General features: G+C 48.5%; 1 protein-coding gene across 4 annotated transcripts in view; it reads right to left on the reverse strand.

The window, feature by feature from the left end:
* SKIC3 (SKI3 subunit of superkiller complex) overlaps positions 1 to 25,011 on the reverse strand; it is a 1,026,707-nt gene that overhangs the window by 934,899 nt on the left and 66,797 nt on the right. For all 4 annotated transcript variants that reach the window (XM_069225585.1, XM_069225575.1, XM_069225607.1 and 1 more), the window contains exon 2: positions 21,205 to 21,299. In XM_069225585.1, coding sequence (XP_069081686.1) covers positions 21,205 to 21,294 — 90 coding nt within the window. In that variant the 5' untranslated portion in view covers positions 21,295 to 21,299. The remainder of the gene's footprint in view (positions 1 to 21,204; positions 21,300 to 25,011) is intronic.

Genomic DNA, 25,011 nt, shown 5'->3' on the forward strand with positions numbered 1-25,011 from the left:
TGCCCCAAATAGCCAAAAAAAAGGCCTGGCACCTGAGGAGGGGAAAAGGCCTGGCAGCGAAGGGGTTAAATAAGATCTGTTTTTCAAACGTTCAAGCATTCCAGAGACTGTCAAAATTATCTAAAGTTTATCTATGGGACAACAGTTCTTATGGCTTAATCTACCATCTCTGGTGCGAACAGTATTAGTTGCTTTGAGGTGGCATTTCTATTACTTTACTTATTTGTTAATATAGTCCTAGCAATCTTTTAATTTATATCACTGACCGGGAAAATCAATTGTGTACATATTTACTAGAGTACAGATCGACTTTGCTACCCCTGAAGAGTCAAATGCACAACGGAATAACGTGGTTATCTATTCGCAGCTTGATTGTATTGGCAGCCCTGAGATACTAGTGGTAAATCACAGTAGCCAAAGAAGATACTGCCAAGTAACCACCAAGTGCAACAGAACAATAGTGAAATGCTCCTACATGGAAGTATATCCCCACCTGCTTCAAATACACCATGGTACACAAAAAAAGGTCATGGCTAACCAAATTATGTTGACCACTCGAAAAGCTCTGCTTGTCAAAGAAAACCTGACTAACTACAAATATCAGGACACTCCACAGACTCCTGTGGCAAAATTATGAGGAAAACAACATACTGGTAAAGTTGATGCAGTACAAGGGGGCGTTGTTGGCAAGATGCTGAGCAGCAGCACCAGAAGCGTGCTCCGGCCCAGCCTTCATAAACCTGCACTATCCCAACACCCCTGGATTCCCCCACCCCAGAGGAGAGAGTGGTGGAGAGTCAGCCAGGGTGGGGGATCAGACAGGCGGAGGACTGAGGTGGTTTGTAGCAGCGGAGGAGCACATGGCACTGGTCTGCACAGGTTTGCCTGGGCCCGCTGCAGCCATCAACCGGCTGGAGGGCGCGCTACACGGGCCGTGGCTGACTTGAAGCAGCTCGCAGGTGTCGGGGGAGCTGGGCGCATCCCCGAGACACTGACGACAGCTGTGGGTCCTAGACTGGAGTCCACCCATCCCCCAGATCTCCTGGCGGGCCAAGGGGACAGACTGGTGTGCACCAGTGACGACCGGCTGGGGTGCAGTTTTGTTGTTGATGAGGCCCTTGGGATCTGCAGGGGGTTGAGGGGGAGTCTGTGGGCCTCCCTTCGGCTGAGGGGGCAGCGGTAGTGGGCAGGGGGAATTCACCCTCCCTCCTCCCCCCCTGTATACCAGATGACCACGTGGGCTGGCAGCGGCAGACTGGCCGAAAAGTTGTACAGCACCCAGTTTGGCAGAGTGTTCCAGCGCCGGGCCTGACAGACAGGGGCCCGCCCTGTGGAGGGGGACTTCAGTAGCATTGGTGAAATGGACCACTGAGCGGAGCAGAGTGGACGACCACAGAGGCGCGGTGTTTTGGGGAGCCATGGCCCCATTCCCTGCTGATCACCGCCTGTCTCCATCACCTCACCCTGCCTAGGGGCAAATACTCTCCACACTGTGGTGCACCAGAGGCCTCAGTGAGCCGATTGTGGGCTAAAAAGGCGTGGACAGGCCTGTACTTCATCGCCCACACTGCACCCCTTACGGGATGGGAGAGGCTTGGGTTCCCCACTTTGCACAGAGGAGAGGTGCGGGGCTGCGAGTAATTGTGGGGGTCTGGGAACCTCCCCCCCAAACTTAACACTGGGGAAGAGCTCCCCCCGGCATCATAGTCTATCCCCTGCTGGCATTCAACATGCCCCCCTCCCAATGAGGATGAATTTGACATAGTGCTCGAAGTGGTCAACAGTCTTGATAGCCACTTCAGTGTGGGGGTGCCGCTACCCACATAGTGAATCGATAAAGCTTGGCTAAAGACAGAGCAGCAAGACAAAAATGGACCACTAAACAGTACAAGGCGCAGGGGTTGGACAACAAGATGGGGAGGGCCCCCTCACAGAGCCCTCATGGAGCCGTATGGAGCTCAGATACTTGTGACCATGGGGGCAATGGGGCAAGCAGTGCAGGCTAAACTTGACACCATTGCCCTAGATGTGACTCTTCTTCGGACTGCCCTGTGTAGAGTTGCTGACAGGTCAGTAAAAACAGAAGGCCAGGTGAAGGAACTTCAAGAAGAGATGGCCAGACTGAGGACCACGGTGACAGCTCTGGAAACCCACTCAAAGGCAATGGAGGTAAGCTTTGAAAATGAAGGGGGATGATCTTGTAGAAATAATCTTACGTTTGTGGGTTTCCCTGAGAGACTGGAAGGGATAGGCCAGAGGCCTTTCTGGAAGAATGGATAGTATTGGCACTCCAAACGGCAAACCTTTCCACATTTTTTGCAGTTGAACGTGCCCAGAGGTCCCTTGCCTTGACGCCTTCGCCGGGTTTACCCCAGCGCATGGTCATGGCGCTACTGCTCAATCATAGGGACTGGGACGAGATCCTCAGAGCGGTTCGCATTCATGGAGACCTACAGTATGAGTACTGCAGCATCACGGACTATACCAAGGCTGTGCAGACACAGAGACTATCCTTCAGCAGGGAGAAGCAAAAACTTAAGGCCATGGGCCTGTAATACATGTTACTGTACCCTGCAAAAATGAAGGTTATCCACAATGGCCATACACTTTGCTGGAGGTCGGCGAGGGTGACCGCATCTCGGTGAGGGTCATAGGCCACTCCCGCGCCACAGACCGTCAGCTGAATGCCACAGAACTTTGTCTCGTAGTCATAGTCTGAAGAAATTTCATCCCCTTGCAGAAAGAGTGGTGGTGAGACCAGATGGATCCCTAGATCAAGTTGAGGAGGCAGGAGTGGGAGGAGGCAGGAGCATTGATTGAATCCGTCTCTTGTGCTGGGTCACCTGTTGTGTCTGCAGACCGGCGGAGCAGTCCCCCCGCTGACACTGGCTGAGAAGGAACAACGGAGCGATACCAACACAGATTGTAGAGAAGTGAGGAACTACCCAGGAGGTATATTTTCCTAGACAGCAAGGCATGATGAACATTGTAGTAGGCATCATTCGGATGTTGTGGTGCAGCCCTGACTATACACCGCCATAGGGGACCTTTGAATTTGTTATCCGCTTGGTTCCTGACTGGGTGGCCCTGAGGTAATGGGATGGATGTTGGCTGGCAGAGATGGAGGTGGCGGAAGTTCCTGGGGTGTCTGTGGGGGTGGGGCCAGAGGGAGTCCGGGGCCTAGCACACCCTCTCTGTGACTCTGTTTTCCACATCTTAAGTTTATACTCATCCTCTACTTCACTGGGTCCCCAGGGAGGAGAGGTGGGTCTCAAGTCTGTTGAGGCACCTCCTCCCCTTGCAGTTAAATAGGAATCCGCTCCCTGGGACTCTCGCTGCAGGCAGCTACAGTGGAGAAGCTTTGTTTTGTAGTTTACTGGGGGGGAATGGACACATTGATGGTTGGGCAAACACTAGTTGTATTTGGGAATGTTAACTTAGGGGGGGGGGGCGCAAGGGGGAGCCTGTTATTTTGTTGTTTTTAGAATGATGTGTGCACAGGATATTAAATGGATGGGGTGGGGGATCCAGGCGTCATGTGGATGGAGGAATGGCTCCAATCTAATATGAATGGTCACGTGGAATATGTGAGGCCTGAATTTTTTTGTCAAAAGATATCGGACATCTGCGCCAGTATAGTGTTTCTTTAGGAAACACTTTGACTCCGAAGCTCAAAAACTCCACAAAAAATGGCAGGGACAACTATGCTCCTCAACTTATTCCTCACACGGTAGGGGGGTATTTATGTGGATGGCTCCTGGCACCCCTTTCCACCTACATGGACACGTGATCGATGTTGCAGGGAGATATGTGCTGCTGCATGGAATGCTGGATGGCGTGGAAGTATGTTTGCTGAATGTCTATGCCCCCAGCATTAACGGTGGGGAATTCTTTCCGGCACTGGCAACAGAATTAGTACCTTACATGGGTTTACCTATAATATGAGCGGGGGATTTTAATTGCATTTAAGATGGTCAGCGAGATAGGCATCCACCGTGAATGGGCACAACACCCCGCATGACGGCTGGGTTGCGTAAAACTATGCATAGACTGCAGCTGATAGATGTGTGAGGGAACCGCACCCCACGTTCATACTATTCTCCCACTCATAGGGCACATAGTAGCTTAGACCACTTCTTGCTTACTAATGAGGGAATCATAAATGTGGTAGCTGCAAGTTATCAGGTGCGCTTTCTCTCTGAACGTGCTCCTCTCCAGTTAAGAGTGTACACTACGAGGTCCCAGGCCACGTATTAAACTATGGCGGTTGCACTCAGGGGTGTTAGACGACTCTGAAAATGATCTGCAAAGAAGTGAGGCTCTCCACGGCTTCTTTTATAAACATTGGAGCACGGCAAGCATGAGAGGTGCAGAATGGGGGGCTTTAAAGGTGGTGGTGCAAAGGGGCAGCCTCATAAAAATATGGAATTAAGAAGAAACTCGAAAAAACTGTGAGTAGCAGAAGGACAGCTTTCGGCGCTGCAGGGTGGGGTGCACAGTGACGAGGGTGGCAATGACGCACTGGTAGAATTACACAGAAAGGTGGCGTCCCTCTGGGATAAGTTGGACTGCTACGTACGGAAAGACTTTAGACAGAAATTGCATAGAGGAGATAGATCGGGCGCCCGTTTGCCTGGTTACTTAAAAGAGCGTCCCCTCCCCCTTATCATGACCCTCAATGAGCCCAATTGAGTCACTGTAATGGGACTGATGGCTATAGCTCAACTGTTACGAGATAACATGGCTCAGGTATACTCTGCCCCTAGGGAGGTCAATATGGCAGATGTGACGAGATTCTCAGCTCAGCGGAGGCTCCCGAGGTTAACATCCCACGCTGGAAGATTTGGGGAAGCGCTCAGAGATATGGCCAGGGGCAAGAGTCAAGGACCAGATGGTCTCACTGTAGAATACTACCAGAAGTATCCCAATTGCCAACTCCCCTCTTTGCTCAAGACGATACTGGAGGCAAAAGAATCTGTTGTGCTCCCGTCCCATATGAGGGGAAACCACTATAATTATGCTCTCAAAGCCAGAAAAGGATCCAACTGACCCAGGGCCATATGGGCCCTTATCCATGCTTAATGTGGATTTAAAGTTGTTAGCTAAGATATTGGCCCTTCGCATGAATAGAGTCATTACGCATTTGGTTCACACGACCAATGCAGGTTCATCCCAGGGTCTGGCACACATATGAACCTGAGATGATTATTGCATGTTATGCATACCACACATTCCACAGCCCGAAGCAATATGCCACCACGTGGTGTGATGACAACCCAAATTGGGAGAAGGCCCTGCTGTCTGGTTCCATTGGAGCGTACCAGCTGCCAAAGGGCTTGATGAGTGAGAACACCTGTCCAACACAGGCGCCACTGATAGTTAGACAGGTAACTCAAATCTGGGAGAGGGTAGTTCGCAGAGTCCTCTGTTATGCCCCATATGCCAAACTCCTTTCACTTGGGTGGTTGCTCCCCTTTCCGCGAGTCAGAGAAGCCATGGACTTTACCCCGTTGACGATGGGAGGCTGTCATAACGCAGGCTATATGTACCTGAATAGTACCTTCATGTCGCCAGCCAAAGTCGAGCTCCACTATCAGATATGTCAGAGGCATCAATTTCTACAGTATCGGAGTCTATCCCACACTGTGCGAGGGATATGGAACTAATATCTGGATGAACCAGAGCAATCCTCGGCAGTGGCGGCCTGTCCTTTGGGGCAGAGGGGCCACGCCCCCCCCCCCCCACCTTTTGCCCCTCATGAAGAGTGTCCGTCAGGCTGAACAAAGGCCAGCCTGGCAGACACACTTCATTTTCAGCTCAGACAGCCAGGAGTGAGCCATGCGCGAATTGCGCAGACTCCTGGCTGCCTGGGCTGAACTTTGCTGGGCTGAGGAGGTCACAGCTCCTATGGGCGTGACCTCCTCGGCTCAGCAAAGGTGCCTCGAGGCCCTCCCCTGGGTGACGAGGAAAGCATCACCCATTGACTTCGACCTGGGCGCTTCAGGTTTAAGCCCTGAAGCGCCCAGGGCGAGTGTCAATCAGTGACCCCTCACCACAGAATAGGGTAGGGTTAGCAGTCTCACTGACCCCATCCCACTCTGTGACGAGGCTGGAAGGCAGCAGTCCCAGCTCTCCTGGGACCTAGAGGGGTGGGGGGGGGGGGGGGGGGGGTGTGTGTGTGTGTGTGTGTGTGTGTGTGTGTGTGTGTGTGTGTGTGTGTGTGTGTGTGTGTGTGTGTGTGTTTAAATTGAATGTTTGGTGCATGCATGCATGTTTGAGTGTTATGAGTGTTGTTAATGGATGTGCATGTGAAAGAATGAGTGTGTGTGTGATGTTTTAAAATTAATGTTTCGTGTATGTTTGAATGTTATGAGTGTTAATGGATGTGCGTGTGTGTGTAAAAGAATGAGAGTGTGTGTGTGTGTGTGTGTTTGTGTGTGTGTGTGATGTTTTAAAATGAATGTTTGGTGCGTGCATGTTTGAATGGTATGAGTGTTGTTAATGGATGTGCGTGCGTGTCTGTGTGTGAAAGAATGAGTGTGTGTGTGTGCTTCCCGCCAGCCCCCCTCCCTCCTAAAGATGCCGGTCGCCACTGATCCTTGGTAATGCAGGTGATGCTAGACCAAGGTTCTTATCGGGAAATCATCTCCCCCTTTAACACTTTGTTTCAATTTGGCAAGTTAAACGGTTTTCAAGAAATTTGAAAATATCGGTTTTAAAAGTTGACTGCAATTTTCAGAAACACTTCAAGGGGGCTGGGGGGTGGCGGAGGAAACGTTAGTTAATTTTTAATGTAAGTACAAGACTTACAATTCAGGTCTCCGGGGGACAGGATGTCCACAGGTTGGGGTTCAAGCTAACTCCAAACACCCACCACCAGCAAAAGAGGACCGGCCTTGTGCAGAGGTCAAAGATGATGCAAGATTTAAAATGGAGTACTATGGCGACTGGGGGCACTCGGAATCAGGCCTGCTTGCAGGTAAGTACCCACATCTTCGGAGGGCAGACCTGGGGTTTTGGTGAGCACTGTGGGGAGGGAGGGAGCGGGGCACAGGTCAGCACCAAACACACACCCTCAGCGGCGCACGGGCAGCCAGGTGCAGGGTGCAGACCCAGCACCGGGATCCCAATGCTTTTCAATAGAGGGAGCCAGGGGGGTCACAAAGATGCTGCAGGCTAGGTCCAGGGGGTCAGTTCTGGAAAACCACAGACTGTGCAAGGAGGAGGGCCGCCTGTTGAATGTTGCTGGACCGGTGGTCGAATTCCCCAAGCCCAGGGGGCTGCAGGTACAGAGGTACCTTTAGGAGTCAGGAATCTTCGTTCGGTTCTCTTGCGGTCGGGGGGGTCCTCTGGATTTAGGTTGCAGGTGTCGTCCTGTTGGCCAGGAGGGGTTAACCCAGGGTGGACACAAGGTCAAAATCGCCTGGGGGGCCTGCTGTGGACCACCTGGACACAGGCCGTTGGCGTCGGGTGCAGAGTTGGCAGGACTCGAGGATCCAGGGAAGTTCTGGAGTCCTTTGCTGTAATTTCTTTCTGGACAGGGCCGCTGTTGTAAGGAGACCTTGGTCCTCTAGTGTGCAGGCAATCCTCTTCAGGCTTTTAAGAGATTGATGGTCCCTCAGGATGCGTCGCCTTTTTGTAGCAGAGCTTCAGAAACTGGAGACAAGCCTGTAGGGCTGGGGTCAGGTCAGTTGGTGTCTTCATTCTTCTCTGCTGGGGGTCAGCATAGCAGTCCTTTCTTCTTTTTGTCTTCTTGAGGTCATCAGGAATCTGATGAGCTAGGTTCAGGGGGCCCCTAAATCCTGGATTTAGGGGCGTTACAGGGGTCAGAGGGCAGTTGCCAATGGCTACTGTCCCTGAGGGTGACTACACCTTTCTGCTGTACACTCCCTTTGGGGAGGGGGACACAGGCCTAACCCTATTGGTCCATGTCCTCCAAACCAAGATGGAGAATTTTGGAAGGGGTGGGGGGGGGGGTCGCTTCAGCTCTGGACACCTTGAGGGTGGTCCTAGCTGAAGTGGTCACTCCTCCTTGTTTTTTCTTATTTTCCTGACGGACTTGCTGCCAAAGTGGGGCTTTGTCCGGGGGGGGGGGGGGGGGGGGGGGCATCTCCACTAGCTGGAGTGCCCTGGGGCACTGTAAAAAGAGGCCTGAGCCTTTGAGGCCTACCGCCATGTGTTACAGTTCCTGCAGAGGGGAGGTGCGAAGCACCGCCACCCAGTGCAGGCTTTGTTTCTGGCCACAGAGAGCACAAAGGCTCTCTCCCCATGTGGGCAGAAACTCATCTGAAGTGGAAGGCTAGCACAGACTAATCGGTCCTGCACAAGAGGTTTGGCTAAAATTCAGGGGGCATCCCTAAGATTCCCTCTGGGTGCATTTTTCAATAAATCCAACATTGGCATCAGTGTGGGTTTATTGAGCTGAGAAGTTAGATACCAAACTTCCCAGACTTCAGTGGAACCATCATGGAGTTGTGGAGTTTGTAATGACAAACTCCCAGCCCATGCAGTTTATATGGGCACACTGCACTTACAATGTCTAAGAATTGACTTAGACACTGTAGGGGCATATTGCTCATGCAACTATGCCCTCACTTGTGGTATAGTGCACCCTGCCTTAGGGCTTTAAGGCCTGCTAGAGGGGTGCCTTTCCTATGCCACAGGCAGTGGTTTGTGGGCATGGCACCCTGAGAGGGATGCCATGTCGACTTTGTCTTTTTCTCCCCGCCAACACACACAAGCTGCAATAGCAGTGTGCATGTGCTTGGTGAGGGGTCCCCCAGGGTGGTATAATACATTCTGCAGTCCTTGTGGACTTTCCCTGGCCACAGAATCCTTGGTACCATGGGTACCTTTTACAAGGGACTTAGCTGTGTGCCAATTGGGGAACCAATGGTACCGTTTTGGGAAAGTACACTGGTGCTGGGGCCTGGTTAGCAGGATCCCAGCACACTCTCAGTCAAGTCAGCATCAATATCAGGCAAAAAGTGGGGGGTAACCATGCCAAAAGACGCACTTTCCTACATTAGGTAATCCTGGGAGGAAGTGCAGATGGAAATATGTAGGGTAACGGCATATCAGGTGGAATCCTTGGTCCGCCACTGTATCTTGAGTCTATTACCATTAGCCAAAAAGGGCAAAAAGATTATATAGGTTTGCGCAGCTGGGGCTAGTTCTCACGCAACGGTGCATAATCATACGCTGGGCGAGTTCTGAGAGACCGAGATTGGATAGGTGGAAAGCGGGCTGCGTGGAGTGAGCAGTGGCTGAGGAGAGTAGGCTATGTGAAGTGCACAGAGATGACAATGCTGAGAGGTATATTGAGGAGTGGAGTAATATGCAGAAAAAACTGGCAGGCAATGCACCCTGTGATGTGCTGGCATCCATCCCTTCTCCTGCAGGAGATACAGTAGGCGGTCTGGATGTCACTCACACCTCTGGGCGGTCACACTTGAGCCTAAACCTGTTGGCAAATGTTGTACCCACTTAACATATCTTGCATGATTGTACGCTTTAAGAACTTCCCATTCAAAGTTGATATTCAAGCCTACTATCTGGATGCCAGTATTACTGTTGGAATGTGTAAAATAATGATTGGAGAATGCCTGGTGTGGCCCAGATGGGACTTCCCTCCTCCTAGTTACTTGCCTTTTTAATTATTTATTTTTTTGACGATCTACTGTGCACCATAATTTCAGATATATCCGATGCAAAAATGTTATGTGTTTTACATTGTGTTTAAATGCCAATAAAATATATATTTAAAAAAAGTTGATCCAGAACAAGTAGAATCCACTTTGGACGTGTTATGCTTCAGAGAGCATAAGAGACTCATGGATGAACTTAAGTCAACTTCGGTATTTGTATTAGTTAACTTGTTCCTCGCTCCAGTACCTTAGCTTTAGAATTCCCAATTGGATAACCCACGCCACACCCCTTTTCATTATTAAAAAACGACTCCTTGGGGTCTAGTTGGTTTTCTGATTCTGCCCCCCCTTCCCCCCCCTCCCCCCCCCCCCCCCCCCTTTTTGCAGGGAACTTGTTACGCCACTGCTAGCTGTGCGAAGCATCACTTTACACAAAGGCTTAGACTGAAGGCCAGCCCGAGGGCACTTGAAAGAGAAGAACCAAACCAAAATGGTTCTCCAGCATGGGATAGGGGATGTACTTTAAACAATAACCAAGAGGAGTTCTTTGTACACACTGTGCAGTTTCTGTGGCTTTACAAGTGTTCCTGTCACTGACAAGCATACACGCCTTTATGAAAACATGAGACTATAAAAAAAAAAAGTTGTTAGAAATTCAAATGTTTAAATTGACGATGGCATTTTACAAGTCTAAACCCCGAATCAAATCCTATATTAACATAAGCAAGAATGTAGCGCCTTTTTTCACATGAAAACTAACTGTTAGTAGATCCAGCTGCTCTGAAATCTAAACCTTTACAGACTGCCATGTTGTTTTGACTTGAAAAGCCTGCAATCCAGAGAGCGACCAGAGCTCCTAAAATCGGAGACACGTCATAAGATCTCATCTTAACTGAATCGTAAACAAAAGACCCAATTCGAGGAAAGATCCTGGGCAACTCAGTGGCACTGTATCCTGTTCACAGTGCTTACATTCAGGACGAGCTGGGAAAGATAGGAAAGCACAAGAAAAATAGTACACCCACCAGCGTACTAAACTTGACACATGTAGAGGAAGTCCAAGCATGGGATTATTTCAACACCTCTATCCCTGATTTACAACAAAATGCCTTGCTTCACATTCTATATAACAATGCTTTCGTGAGACCTGTGGGTTCAGACCTGTTACACACACATAATGGGTTAATAAGCAGGCAGGGCATTCAATGAGTCAAAACCTGTGCTGAAGCATGAGGTATTCTGCATGTTGCGAGTTTGAATGCAGACAAGGCTGATTCAGCAAGCCTGCTATCCTTCTGCGGTCGGTACATTAACAAGCATTGGCAAGACCAATAGTTCTCGCCTATGTGATATCTTCTGGCTTTGGTGGATTGGAGTGGAGTGGAGTGGAGGGGCATGGAATGGAGATGCATTAAGTACAGTGATATTGAGTACAGTGGCATTCTGTGGGATGGAGTACAGCGGCATCGTGTTGAGCGGAGTGACAATGTCTGTAGTGAAGTAGAGTGACATTGTGTGGAGTGGCCCTGAGTGGAATAGCATTGTGTAGAGTTAAGGAAAGTGGAATTATGTGGCACTGTGTGGACTGTAGTGGAGTGGTACTGTGTTGCAGAAAATGGCACTGTGTGATGTAGAGTGGCATTGAGCAGATTGGGGTGATATGGCATTTAATGGCATTGTGTGGAGTGAAGGCGCACTGTGTAGAGTTGAGTGGAATTGTATGGCATGGAATGGAATTGTGTGGAGTGTCGTTGTGTGGTACTGCGAGTAGTGACTTGTCATTAAGTGGCATGGAGTGAAATTGTGTGGTGTAGAGTAGAGTGCAACTGTGTAGCATGAAGTGACATTGTGTAGAATGCAGTGAAAATGTGTGGCCTAGGCTGCAGTGGAGTGGAAATATGTGTCATGGTTTGGAGTGGAATTGTGTGGTGTGGAATGCATTGGAACTGTGTGGCACTGTGTAGTGTGGAAAGGAAATTAGTAGAATGGAGTTGAGTGTCATTATGTGCCATGGATGGGGTAGAATTGTGTGGCTTTGTGTGACATGGAGTAGAATGGAATGGTGTTGCATGGTGTAATGTGGGGTGGACCGGTTGGAGCTGAGTGGAGTGGTATTGTGTGGCGTGGAGTGAAACTGTATGGCACTATAGGTAATGGAGTTGAATTGTGTGGTGTGTAGTGGAATTGTGTAACACTATGTGGACTGGAGTGCAATTGTGTGGTTTAGAGTGTAATTATGTGGCATTGTGTGTGTGGCCTGGAGTGGAATTGTGTGGCACTGTGTAGTGTGGAATGGAACGGTGTGGAATAGAGTAGAACTCTCTGCCATTGGGTAGCGTAGAGTGGAAATGGGTCACATGGTGTGGAATGGAATTGCGTGGCACTGCGTGGAGTGAAGTGGAACTGAGTGGAGAGAACTGTGTGGCATTATATGGTGCGGAGTGGAACTGCGTGAAAAGAGGAGTGGAATTGTGTGGCATGGAACTGCAATGTGTGGCAATGCGTGGAATTGAATTTTGCAGAGTTGAGGAGTGGCATTGCGTGGAGTGAAATTGTATGGCATTTGTATGTAGCGGAGATGAACCTTGTGGTGTCTAGTGGAATTGTGTGACACTGGATGGACTGGAGTGCAATTGTGTGGTACAGAGTGTGATAATGTGGCAGTGTGTGTGTGGCATGGAGTGGAATTGTGTTGCACTGTGTGTAATGCATTACACTGGAATGGATTTGTGTGGCACTATTTAGCTTGGAATGGAACTATGTGGAATAGAGTGGAACTCTGCATTGGGTAGCATGGCAGTAGAATCATTCTGTGGAATGGAACTGTGCCGCACTAGGTGGAGTGAAATGGAACAGAGTGGAATTTTGTGGCACTGAGTGTAGTGGATTGGAACTGTGTAGAGTGGAACTGTGTGTTATTGTGTGGAATGGAGTTAAACAGTGTAGCATGGAGTTGAGCAGTGTGGCTTGGAGTGGAGTGGGCCAAAGTGTGGTAAAGCGGCATTGTGTGGAGTGAATTTCTATGGCATTATATATATTGGAGTGGAGCTGAATTGTGTGAAGTGGAGTGCAATTGTTTGTCAATGTGTGCAGTGCAACTGTTTGGGCATTTTGTGGCAGGGAGTGTAATTATGTGGCACTGTGTGGAGTGGGGTGGAATTGTGAGGTATGGAGTGGAATTGTGAGGCATTGTGTGGCGTACAGTCAGGTAGAACTGTGTGGCACAGAGTGAGGTGGATTGGAATTGAGTGGAGTGGAATTGAGTGCCACTATGTGGCGTGGAGTGGAATTGTGTGGCGTAGTGTGGAATTGTATGACATGTATTGGAGTGCCACTGTTTTGGGAAGAATGAAATCCTATGGCATTGTGTGTAGTGGAGCTGATTTGTGTGGCATTGTGTGACAGAGCAGAATTGTGTAGCATTATTTCGAAAGAAGTGCAACTGTGTGGTATTTAATTATGTAGCAATATGTAGCGTGGAGTGGAATTGTATAGCGCAGAATTGTGTGGCAATGTGTGGAGTGCATTGGAGTGAAATTGTGTAGCATTGTGTGGAACAGAGTTGAACTGTGTGTCATTATGTGACATACAGTGAAACTGTGTAGTATTGTGTGGAGTGGAACTGTATGGCACTGTGTGTTGTGGAATTGTGTGCAGTGGAGTGAAATTGTATGGAATTGTGTGCGGTGGAGTAGAGGTGAATTGTGTGGAGTGGAACTTAGTGGCACTGTGTGGAGTGGAATGCAATTGTGTGGCATTGTGTGATGTGGAGTGCAATTGTATGACATTGTGTGGTGTGTAGTGTAATGTGACATTGTGTGGCATGTAGTGTAACTATGTGGCACTGTCTGCAATGGAGTGAAATCATGTGGTGTGGAGTGGATCTGTGTGGAGTGGACTGCAATTGTATGGGATTGTGTGGAGTGGAATGCAATTGTATGGCACTGTGTGGTGTGTAGTGTAATTGTGTGACATTGTGTGGCATGGAGTGAAATGTGGTGTGGAGTGAAATTGTGTGGCACTGTGTAGAGTGGAGTGGAATTGTGTGGAGTGGACTGGATTAGAATTATGTAGTGTGGAGTGGAATGGAGCGGAGTGGCATGGTGTGGAGTGGAGTGGAATTGTGGCATGAGAAAAAGATGGACGGCAGAGGCACTGCTAGGTACACATACTTACTAGGAGCCTAATTTAGATCTCGGCAGAGGGGTAAGTCCGTCACAACTGTGATGGATATGCAGTCTGCCGAAATCTAAATCCCACTGAAAACAATGGGATTTAGATTTCTGCAGACACGTTATCCGTCACCGTTGTGACGGAGTACCACTTCCGCAGAGATCTAAAATGGGCCCTATATTCCTATACAAGCAGCGGCGGCTGCTCCATTTGGGTAGAGGAGCGTCACCCCCACCCCATCCCCCCGCCTCCTACTGTGGGTACAGGAAAAGGGAAAAATAAAAAAATGGTACTATAGTGACTTTATTACAGTTATATTTTCTCTTCTGCCAGCTGCCAGAGCCGAGTGTTAGGGCACTGCGGGGCCATTGCTGCAGTACAGACTGGGAGCAAGAAGGAGTGGTGGCTGGCTACACCAGTTTAAACTGCACGTCACTTTGGCCGGCTCTCTTGCGACATCCAGCCCACATGTGCGGTTTAAACTTCTCCAGCCAGAGCTGTTATTCCGCCGGGTAGATAAATAGCACAGGCCCAGAGTGCCAGTATGAGCGGTGAGCCAGCCCGCTCCAACCAATCCCAGCACTGCTGTCATGCAGGGTAACAGCATGACAGCAGTGTTGGGATTAGTTAGGGGAACTGGCTCTGGGGATGTCACGGGGCCATGATCGGATCCAAAGGACTGGAGAAAGCACTGGTTTCTAGGTGTCCCACTTTGAAAACAGTCGGAAGGCCAGAGTGCAGATTAAGCCTGTTAACTGTGAAAATCAGCACCCTGAGCAGAAAAGGAAAACAAGTCTCTGCAAGCAGCGCAATGTGAAATGTATGTCTTGCATGCTGCTGCTGAAGTTAGACTGATATCACTGCATAACACAGGTAACTGGAGACAGGACACACAGGTGGCTCATTTTGTCATATTATTTATATTTTATTATGGCATCTGGTCCAGAAACTGCATTTTCTTCCTCCCGGATTCCGGTAGCATACCATATAATGAGATTTATCCTTAAGTCACCGTGAGGCCAAAGGTCACGTGACGTTATGCCTGGGGATGTCACAATGTTAATAGGCAATTTTCAAACTTGAACTATTCAATCTCTTTTTGGTCTCACGGTGCTGGCCAGTACTTCGGAACACACGCGAAGCAGTCTGAAAGAAATGTACACTACAATTGTGAAAAAAGAGGCAAGTTTTTACTACAAAAAAGAAGCATTTTGGGGACTGTAATGTAAAGGGGCTGTTCAACAAAAACACTAAGAAGTGAAAATTCTGATCCTGATCACTTCCACATCTGAGTGATGTTTTCATTTCCACTGACCTTTGTACCTGGCATTCGATGACACGCAAAGTGCCAGCCCTAAGGTGAACGCACTACAATTGCAGCGCTACATAAGTGACCGCACATGAATTGTGAAAAATGGGCCATCTTCAAAGACCGGTGAACACGCATTCACTAGAACACCTAATGTGCGCACTGCGCAGTCTCTGCGAGGACACCAACGCAGCTCTGGGTTTACAAAACTCTTCGCCTATGCACTAAACTGCCAGTGGATGAGCGGGAGTACCCCTCCCATTTTGAAATGTCACCAGCCGCCACTGTATACAACCACGCATCACACGCACAGCTCCCACGGATAAAGGGAGCTAAGTAGATGTGCCTCGGAAACCTGCAGCTGGAACTGGGCTGAAAAGCGGCTCCAAGTCGGTCCAATCACGTCCACCATTCCATGTACCAGATTATGCCCTAAAGAGCCGAGTGAGTGTGGTGACAGAAGGGGTTTTCCTAAAATATATTCACAAAATACACAGAGTTCCCCGTTAGTGCCACGAAAATGCCACAAAACACAAAAATAAACAAAGCATGTGAATGAATGCATGTTATCGAGGAAACGGGTTTACTGCAAAGAAAGTGCTCAATGATTGCGGATGGTGGATATCCGCACTTATTTTTGTAACCTGGAATTTTTGCATCATTATACTTTGACAGCAAGGGGGGGAGTGGAAAGGGAGAACAAAGAGGCAAGAGATAGTGAAGCATTGACAAAAGAAGAAAGGAGTGAAGGTTGCGGAATCAGCTCTGGAAGCAGCCGTTTTGTTTACGCGATAATAATGCAAAATAAACAGAAAATACCTCAATCACAGCGTGAGCAGCGGATGGGCATTAGGTTAATGTATCTGTGCTTGGTCTGTGCACCAGAGAAAGCAAAGAAGTGATGTAGGGCACACTCTGGCCAATAAGGAGGCAGCAAAGATGAGTATCAATCATTCCAACATATGATAAGCGATGGGATGGCTGCAACCCCTTTATGGTCAATAATACCCATCCCTGTGGACAGTGAAACCTTAGATTGGATAACTTTAAGCTGGTTAATAGTAATGCCTGACATCTACAACACACAGAACAGCATACTGGCTCTACGGAGAGCTATATGTGCTGTTTTACTTATGTGTTTCTGGGCTGGGCGGTCACATAAGCTAAACTCTGAATCTGCCCATGTTCCAGATGAGGCAACATAATTTAGATTGTGTGCTTATTTTGAGGGCTTGCAAAGTCAGATTTCTGAGGAAAACGTAGGTGACGATCACACCTGCAAACAATGATTTGTAAACAGAAGTAGTAGGACTTAAAACACTGTTCCCAGATGGCACAGAGCCCTTTGCACTGTTTCGGAAGTTGTCTTGCTCCAGTAAATCAGATCTAAGCTGTGGCTCCCTAGGGCTCCCTAGACACACAAGGTTACCATCTATTCCTCTTGCTAACCCCACTACATGTATCCAGGTTCCCACTCAAAGTATATGATGAACCCCACCAGTGCATTTCTACCATTAAGTAGTGAAAGTTACCTCAAATGTCCGCTAGTGCCTGAACTGTTCACTGCAGGTCAGCTCTCTGCAGTTCTCACCCACTCTGCACTTCATATCAAAGGCATGATGCTACTTTTATGCTTATGTGTGGGTCTTCTAAAGAATGAGATCCATCACTATGGGCCGAATTTAGATTTTGGTGGTAACGGTCCCGCTGCTGACTTTTTGACTGAAAACCAGGCCGCCGCTGTGGCGGTCCACCCGCTGTAGATGTTGGCGGTCCCATGGACGAAAGCCTGTATTCAAAACACCGTATCCGCCAAAAAACACTGCCTACGTAGATGGCGGTACCGGGAAAAGTCAATGCCGGCGGAAACCCAGCCACACCTTCCTGCCATGCAGATTTGGATGTGCCTTACCGTCAAGCTAGAAGTGGAGGTCCAACATCCATGTAAGAGTTGGCCAATTGGAAGGGGTAAGGGATGAAAATTGATCTTTTTCCCCATTCCACCCCGCCTTTAACTGGACAGCAACTGCTGTCACTTCTGTCACTGAACCCATGAAGAAAACAGAACCTTCCCTTCCCCCGCCCCCCCCACCCCCCTCCCCTCCCAGGACTCGAAGGTAGGGGCCCAGCATTGCCAGGTTGTGTTGGGTGGCCACTGCACAGAAGTCAGGACCACTGCAGATATATATATTTCACAGTAATTTAATTACTGTGACATGGATATGTGGGGACACAATGGTGTCACACATGACTGGGAACACACGGGCACAACACCCATATCGCACACATACACAACTGTCATTGTGGTGTCATTAACTGCAAAATGAATGCTGGCACCACAATGAAAATACACTCACACTGGACAATGGTGTCCATGTATGCACACTGCAAGGAGACCTGTAAGGGTAGGTTTGTGCTATCTGTTGTGTATGTGAGTCTGTACATGCATGTATGAGTGGATTGGCTGTTTGGGGCGGAGGGAACTGGAGTGGGTGGTGTGTTTGTGTCTGTATGTGTGTCACTTGTATGCAAGACAGATGTTGTGTATGTTGTGCTGCCTTGTGACACATTCAGGTGAGTGTTGTTGTGTTGTGGATGTTGCTGTGATGTATGTAGTTGTATTTGTGTGTGAGTGTGTGCAGCTGAGTGTGTAGTTGTGTTGGTTGTTGTGTCATGTGTGGGTGCAGCGTCAATTGTGTATGCATGTTGTGGTACAGATGTATGTCAGTCAATGTGTGTTTTCGGCATGTACAGGCTGTGCTGTATTGGAATAGCAATGGGTTATTGTGGGAGTGTGGGGTGTTGTGTAGTTCAGGGAGACACATATGGCTAAGGGACAGTGTGCATGTGTCACTTACCTCTCTTACATAAACCCTGCCATTGTACGAAGTTCAATGGGTCCTGCCGCAGTCTCCCCCTGTCAGCAATCCTTCGCCAGTCAATCCGCTTGCATTGCTCTAACAACTAAATATGGCGGGCAGAACATCGTTGACTTGATGGTCTTTTTGGGTCCACTGTCGACGCAGCTTGGCAGTAACACCGCCAAGATATAAATCAGGCCCTATGTTCAGTTTAGAGCAATCTCCTATCTTCTCTTAGTGTTGTATTAGTGACCATGCCAGTCAAGATTACATCAGTGGCCACCCCATGCAAGATTAGTAAGAGCGATCACCTCAGTGCATTTGACAGAGATGCCAGCAGAAATGTAAAAAAACTTTTTCAATTTGGAATTCCTTTACGTGGGTTAACACATGACAGCAACAGCTGCAATGCCACTGGCACCAAGGTAATAATATTAGTAATATCAGTGTTTTCTTCTATTGTAACAAACGCGCAGGTGCACTTACGATTAGAGAGCAGGAGAGTGAGACACCTCTAAATGTGAGTGTCTTCCATCCTTTTGGATTGGGCTTCTTGGGTGGGCATGGAGTAAATAAATAAGAAGTTAAATTGAGACTTTTAGGTAATTAGCTAACAAAGACATATCGATGCTGAGGACATGGTTATGTAGCCAGGAGGTAAACATTGTTAATCACATGCGCAGGTGTTATGCTTGTCTTCAAACACTGCTTGGTAAGTGATAATATGGTCCCCTTAAGTAGTTATTTGCTAGGTCCTGCCTTTCACCTAGTAACCCATACAAGTATTTATTAGATGTACATTATATAGAGTGGGCACCTACATGAATGGCAAATATGTATAGCTAAAATTAGGAGCCAACTATGGAGCACATAGAAAGGAACAGAACAAACATCCCTGGGTGCAATAGTTTCTGGACACAGTTCACAATTTATTTCTAAATCAGGAATTTGTCAAGTGGTTCAGAATTCCTTGCAGGGAAAAGATAATGGCAGGATTGCTGATGCAGTCGTAGACCAACAGTTACCAGGAGTCCACGGTCAGGGCCAAGAAAGCAGGTGGGTCAGTAGAGGGACAATGCAGGCCAGCCAAGTGTGTGAGCCAAAAGCAATGTAGCTGTGGCTTGTCAATGCATCCAGCCTGTGTGCACAGTAGAGAAAGGGAACATGTCCCATAAAACAGACCCAGCTCAGAAAAATTACAGTAGCCATGTGAACTGGCTCCCTGGGTACACCCACAGGATCAGGATGAGACGGAGACAGACAGACACACACACACACGTGTGTGTCTGCCCACCACCCCTTTGAGGATCCTGGGGTATTCCTTCTACAGTGCCCCCGTGGTAACGTGCGGTAGAGCAGCCTAGCCAGGATCGCTTAATCATGGAACTACTGGGACTTACCTATTGGGGCTGTAGCCAGCTGCTCCGCAATTGCCTTGAATACATAAAATATACACTGGAGGGAGGCAGTGGATAAACACAACTTGGGGCCCTCTTCAAATGTAGGTAGCAGCAACAGCACACCAGCTTTACTCATCCTGCCCCGTGCCACTTCCTTCAATCACAACCTGCAGGAGCAGAGCCAGCACATGGCGCGGCCCCCTGTCTTCACCATGTTTGGTGCTACCAACCAGAACACGTGAAGCAATCTCAGGGGAAGAAGGAGAGACGGTCTGCAAACAGATGCACTCTAGGGACTGTGGGAGAAGCAACAATGGTGGGGGAGGGGGACAGGTGCGAGTCATAACGGGGGAGGAGGGAAAACAACATGCAAAGAGATGCACTCTCATTGTGTGCAGTTGAAGCAACAATGGGGGAGAGGGACGGGGGGCGAGTGCAAGCAATTACGCCGATAGTGAGAAGGAAGGGAGACACACTGCAAACACATGCAATGTTGTGGAGTGGTAGCAGTGGACTTAAAAAGTTAGAATACTGGCCCCTCACAGAAAGTTGTACTTCTACCATTCTCTAATAAAGAAAATGTAGTGAATCCGGCCCTGCACTGAACAATGAGAAGAAAGGAAATGAATGATGATGAAGTTGACCAATGATAAGTAAAAGGGCTTACATCCTGCCCACTTGCAAGCGATAGTGCCTGCGCTTTCTCCGCCGAGACCTGCAGCACCAGAGGTATTCCCTGCCTTTTGCACTTGGATATGACCTCCAAGTCCATAGCGCTTGGTTGACAGTGCTATAGACATAAAGGTCATGACCATAGTGCCAAAGAGGTTAACATACGTTCATTAAATTCTTCCAGTCCGCTTCATGGAAGTAAGAAGGAGGAACTTTCCAGAGGAAAGTGCACTGAGCTATGAGAGTTCTAACCCCAACAATTCGGAATTTCACCTGGTAGGGACAAAGTCTGTTTTAGTGCGAGGATCTTAGGCTTCTGGCTGATGTAGGACAGTAACACTAGAACTCTGTTTCTTGTAGCTATCTTCAGGACTAACTTCGCTATCTTCCACCACCCACTATTAAGTTCCAGAGAGCAAAGTATGAATGAACTCCTTGCTTGACAGCATGTTTAGGTCGTTCTAGGGAAATGTATGGAAAACAGTTTGAAAATGCACCCCCCCCCCAAAAAAGCATTACATTCACGACTGTAGCTTAAGAATCACTTGATATCGAATCTTAACTGCACGAATCTGAAACAAATTTAAATTAACTTCTGTAAACACTGTCGAAACGGGCTTTAATGAAAACACCACCACTGCCAACTCCTGTTTAGTTTGTAAAATAAATAAACACATAAATACATCAATAAGTACAAGGGCCTAAGCTGCTCTCAGTGGCCTGTCCACAGTGTTCATGACCGCCAGGGTTGCCAAATATAATAACTTCCTAGTCTTGATTCCACTTCACATCACTGTTTGCCTAGTTTTTCTTCCTCTTTCTTTCCCTCTTTTCTGCCTTTGTCTCCCTATTGTGCGGCAAAAGATACTGATGATGAAAAATACGTTCTGGCTCCCAAAAATTACTGTAGGTAATCATCACCATAGTACACCAATACAAAATAAGCACTGCTGCTATTAACATGCATGATAACACTTCCTGTGCGCTCACAGGTAGAGATATAGAGCACAAAAAAAGAGCAGGGTAAACCAGGATTAAATTAAATAACAAGAAATGAAAATAAAAAATAAAAATAAAAATCTGAATACTTCAACCTGATTCATCCATCAAATATCGTTCTAAATGCAATATATTAATCCTACCTTGCAATGTTTCAAGGCATCTTTGTATTCTTTATTTCTAATCGCGTCTCTGGCACTTTTCAAAGCAACTTTCACTTCTTTAGTTGACATTCTTACTACAAAAAAACACATACGTAAATTACATTGCGCTATTCCCCCGTCTAAGAACCAAACGTCTCAAGAATAAAAACATACAGTCAACACCCAATGTTAATCATACAAAACAAATACTGCTAACATTTTCTGCCTATTTTAAAACTATTTAAAAAAATGTTAAGCATCAACACATTCTACAAATGTCTATTTTACTTGACAAATTAGTCAGTATTGTTCTGTATGCCAATTGAGCTCCGACTAGTTGACAAGTTATTCTACAATTACATGCATAGTCCATACACTACAGCAAACAAATTGAAAGTATAGTTTTGTCTTGAGATTCAAGATCTAAGGAATGGTAGAGTGGGCTGACATGGGACCCTGGCCTTCTGGATTTAGAGAGTCAGCACTCTAGTACAACACTCTAGTATTGTAATCCATTGGGGGCACTGTTTGGGAATACGTGCGGAATGTTACTAGCGCTGGATGGTTCCCCTAAAACCAGCCTAGTCCGAACATATGAAAAGGAGGTTGTGGTAAATTATGTTATATCAATCAAGCAGAATCAGAGGCCCCGACATTGGCCTCTCATCTCTACTACTGGCTGTCTTGAAGTCGGCTTGAAAATGGTCCTCTAGCATATAATCCATAACAAACTGATGAACCTGCATTATACTAACTGTTCCAGCAGTTTAGTTGCATCATGGAGAAGAGATTTGGGCCAGAAATTATTCATGCCCTTAAGGCCTAAAGATTTTTGTAGGAAAGTGCCCCTTTTGGCATGGTTACTCCTCTACTTTCTGCCCGATATTGATGCTGGCTTGACAGAAAGTGTGCTGGGATCCTGCTAACCAGGCCCCAACACCAGTGTTCTTTCCCTAAAAAATTACTATTGCTTCCACAATTGGCACACCCCTGGCACAAAGCAAAGGCCCTTGTAAAAGGTACCTGTGGTATCAAGGGCTCTGTGACCAAAGAGGAACCCCAAGGGCTGCAGCGTGTACTGTGCCACCCTAATGGACTCCTCACTAAGCACATGTGCACTCCAATGGCAGATTGTGTGTGCTGGTCGGAAGAAAAAGGTAGTCGACATGACATCCCTCTCAGGGTGCTATGCCCACCAACCACTGCCTTTGGCATAGGTAAGGCACCCCTAAGGCAGGGTGCGCTATACCAGAAGTGAGGGCATAGCTACATGACCAATATGCCCCTACAGTGTCTGGAGTCCATTCTTTGACACTAAGTGCAGTGTGGCCATATTCAGTACATGGGCTGGGAGTTTGTCATTACGAATTCCACAGCTACATGATGCCTTCACTTAAGACTGGGAGGTTTGGTATCAAACTTTTCAGCACAATAAACCTGTGCGGATGTCAGTGTTGGATTTATTGTAAAATGCACCAAAAGGGCATTTTAGAGATGCCCCCTGTACCATAACCAACCCTTTAGCGTTCGGCTGACCAGTCTGTGCCAGCATGCCACTAACAGATGAGTTTCTTACCTCAAGGGGCAAGCGCCTTTGTGCTCTCTGGGGTCAGAAACAAAGCCTGCTCTGGGTGGAGGTGCTTCACACCTCCCCCCTGCAGGAACTCAAAGGCTCAGGCCTCCTGTTACAGTGCCTCAGGGCACTCCAGCTAGTGGAGTTGCCTGCCCCCCCGATAAAGCCCCACTTTTGGTGTCAAAGTCCGGTGGGAAAATTAGGAAAAACAGGGAGGAGTGACCACTCCAGCTAGGATCACCCCTAAGATGTCAATAGCTGAAGTGACCCCCCTCCCTGCAGAATACTCAATCCTGGTTTGGAGGATAGGGATCATTAGGGTTAGGAGTATGCCCTCCCATCCCCAAAGGGAGTGGGCACAGGAAAGGTGTAACCACCCTCAGGCAGAGTAGCCATTGGCTACTGCCCTCTGACCAATGTAACACCCCTAAATCTAGGATTTAAGGGCACCCTGAACCTAGCTCACCAGATTCCTGGCAACCTCAAGACAAAAAAAAGAAAGACGCAAGAAGGACTACTAAGCCGACGCCAGCAGGGAAGACTTCAGACACCAACTGACTTGGACCTGGCCTTACTAGCCTGTCTGCAGCTTCAGAAGCCCTGCTACAAAAAGGAGACGCATCCTGCAGGACAAAAACCTCTCCAAACACCCAGATGACTGTCTGCCCACCAAAGGACCAAGAACTCAAGAGAACAGCAGCCCTGTCCACAAGAAACTCCAAAAAGGACTCCAGAACCACCCCGGATCCGCAAGTCCTTCCCACTCTGCACCCGACGCCCGGGTCCAGGTGGCCCACCAGTCCAGAGCAGGTCCCCAGGCAATTCGGACCTTGTGTCCACCCTGGTTTGACCCCTCCTGGCCAACACAACAAGGCCTGCAGCCTAAATCTGAACGACCCCCTGACCACGAGAGAACCGGGCAAAGATACCAGATATCCAAAGGTACCCCTGCAGCCCCCTGGCTTAGAGGAATCTGACCAGCATTCAAGCCGTCCTCCTTGTCCAGCCTTTGCTTTTCCGGAACTGACCCCAGAGCCTGCAGCATCTTTGTGACCCCTGGGGTCCTCCTACTGAAAAGCATTGGGAGCCCGATGCTGTGTTTGCACCAGGCCGCCCCTGTGGCACTGAGGGGGTGTGTTTGGTGCGGATCTGTGGACCTCCTGGTGCTCACATAAACCCCACCAGGTCAGCCCTCTGAAGTCGTGGGTACTTACCAGTCATCATAGCTGTTTCCGAGTACCCCCAGTCTTTATAGGACCCCATTCTAAGTCTAACAGCAACTTTGACCTCTGCACCCGGCCGGCCCACTGTTCCTGGTGGTGTATGTTTGGGGTCATCGTGAACCTTGACCAGTGGACATACTAACCCCCAGAGACTGGAACTATAAGTCGAGGCCTTACCTCAAATCTGCACTGACTCCCCCCTCAACCCGCTGCCCCCCCGGACTGTTCTGTTAATTGCACTGTCAACTTTTGAAAGTTAAAAGTGTTACTTGCCTGTAAACTGTTTTATTTGCCAAACTTAAACAAAGTACATTTGATACATATCCTTGATACATAGTTACAACTGTACTTACTTTATTTCTAGAACCAAAAGGTTCTCGTTGCAGGTAACATATATTTTTCCCATATAAATACATTGGCCTGGAGTTAGTCATTGAGTGGGTGCCTCATTTATTGACTGTGCGTGTACAACAAATGCTTTGCACTTTCCGATAAGCCTAACTGCTCGACCACACTACCACAAAAGAGCATTATCTACTTTAGATTAATAGCTCTGAGTGAGCCAAGAGGCGTTTGCGGTCGGGACGGCGGGGAGCACGGAGCCGCGAGCCCTGGATCGGCGCCTGCAGCTGGATGGCGCGGAGGGTCGCGGTTTATACCGCGTGGCGGGCCCCGGCGGACTGCTGGCTGGGCGCGGGGGTGCGGCGGCGGCCTTGGAGGGAGATGTGCCTTCGCAGCGAGGTGGGGCCCGCGTTGAGGGCCCGGTGAAGACCTGGGTGCCGGGGGCCTGGTGACGAATGTGCAGTCCGTGCTTGGCCCTTCCGGGTGGAGTCCCAGAGAGGACGGCGAGTGGATTGGAGTGCCCTGAGGCCGTCTGGCGTTGGTGCAGAGGTTCCTGGGTGGTGCGGAGGGTCTGAGCCACGATCGGCGGTGCGAGCGGCCCGCGGTGGCCTTACTCAAAGCGGAGGCGAGCGGTGCTGGGAGGAGGCCCGCGGACTACCCTGCAGCGGA

This window comes from Pleurodeles waltl, chromosome 1_1, assembly GCF_031143425.1.
Source record: "Pleurodeles waltl isolate 20211129_DDA chromosome 1_1, aPleWal1.hap1.20221129, whole genome shotgun sequence".
In the NCBI taxonomy this organism is placed as follows: Eukaryota; Metazoa; Chordata; class Amphibia; order Caudata; family Salamandridae; genus Pleurodeles; species Pleurodeles waltl.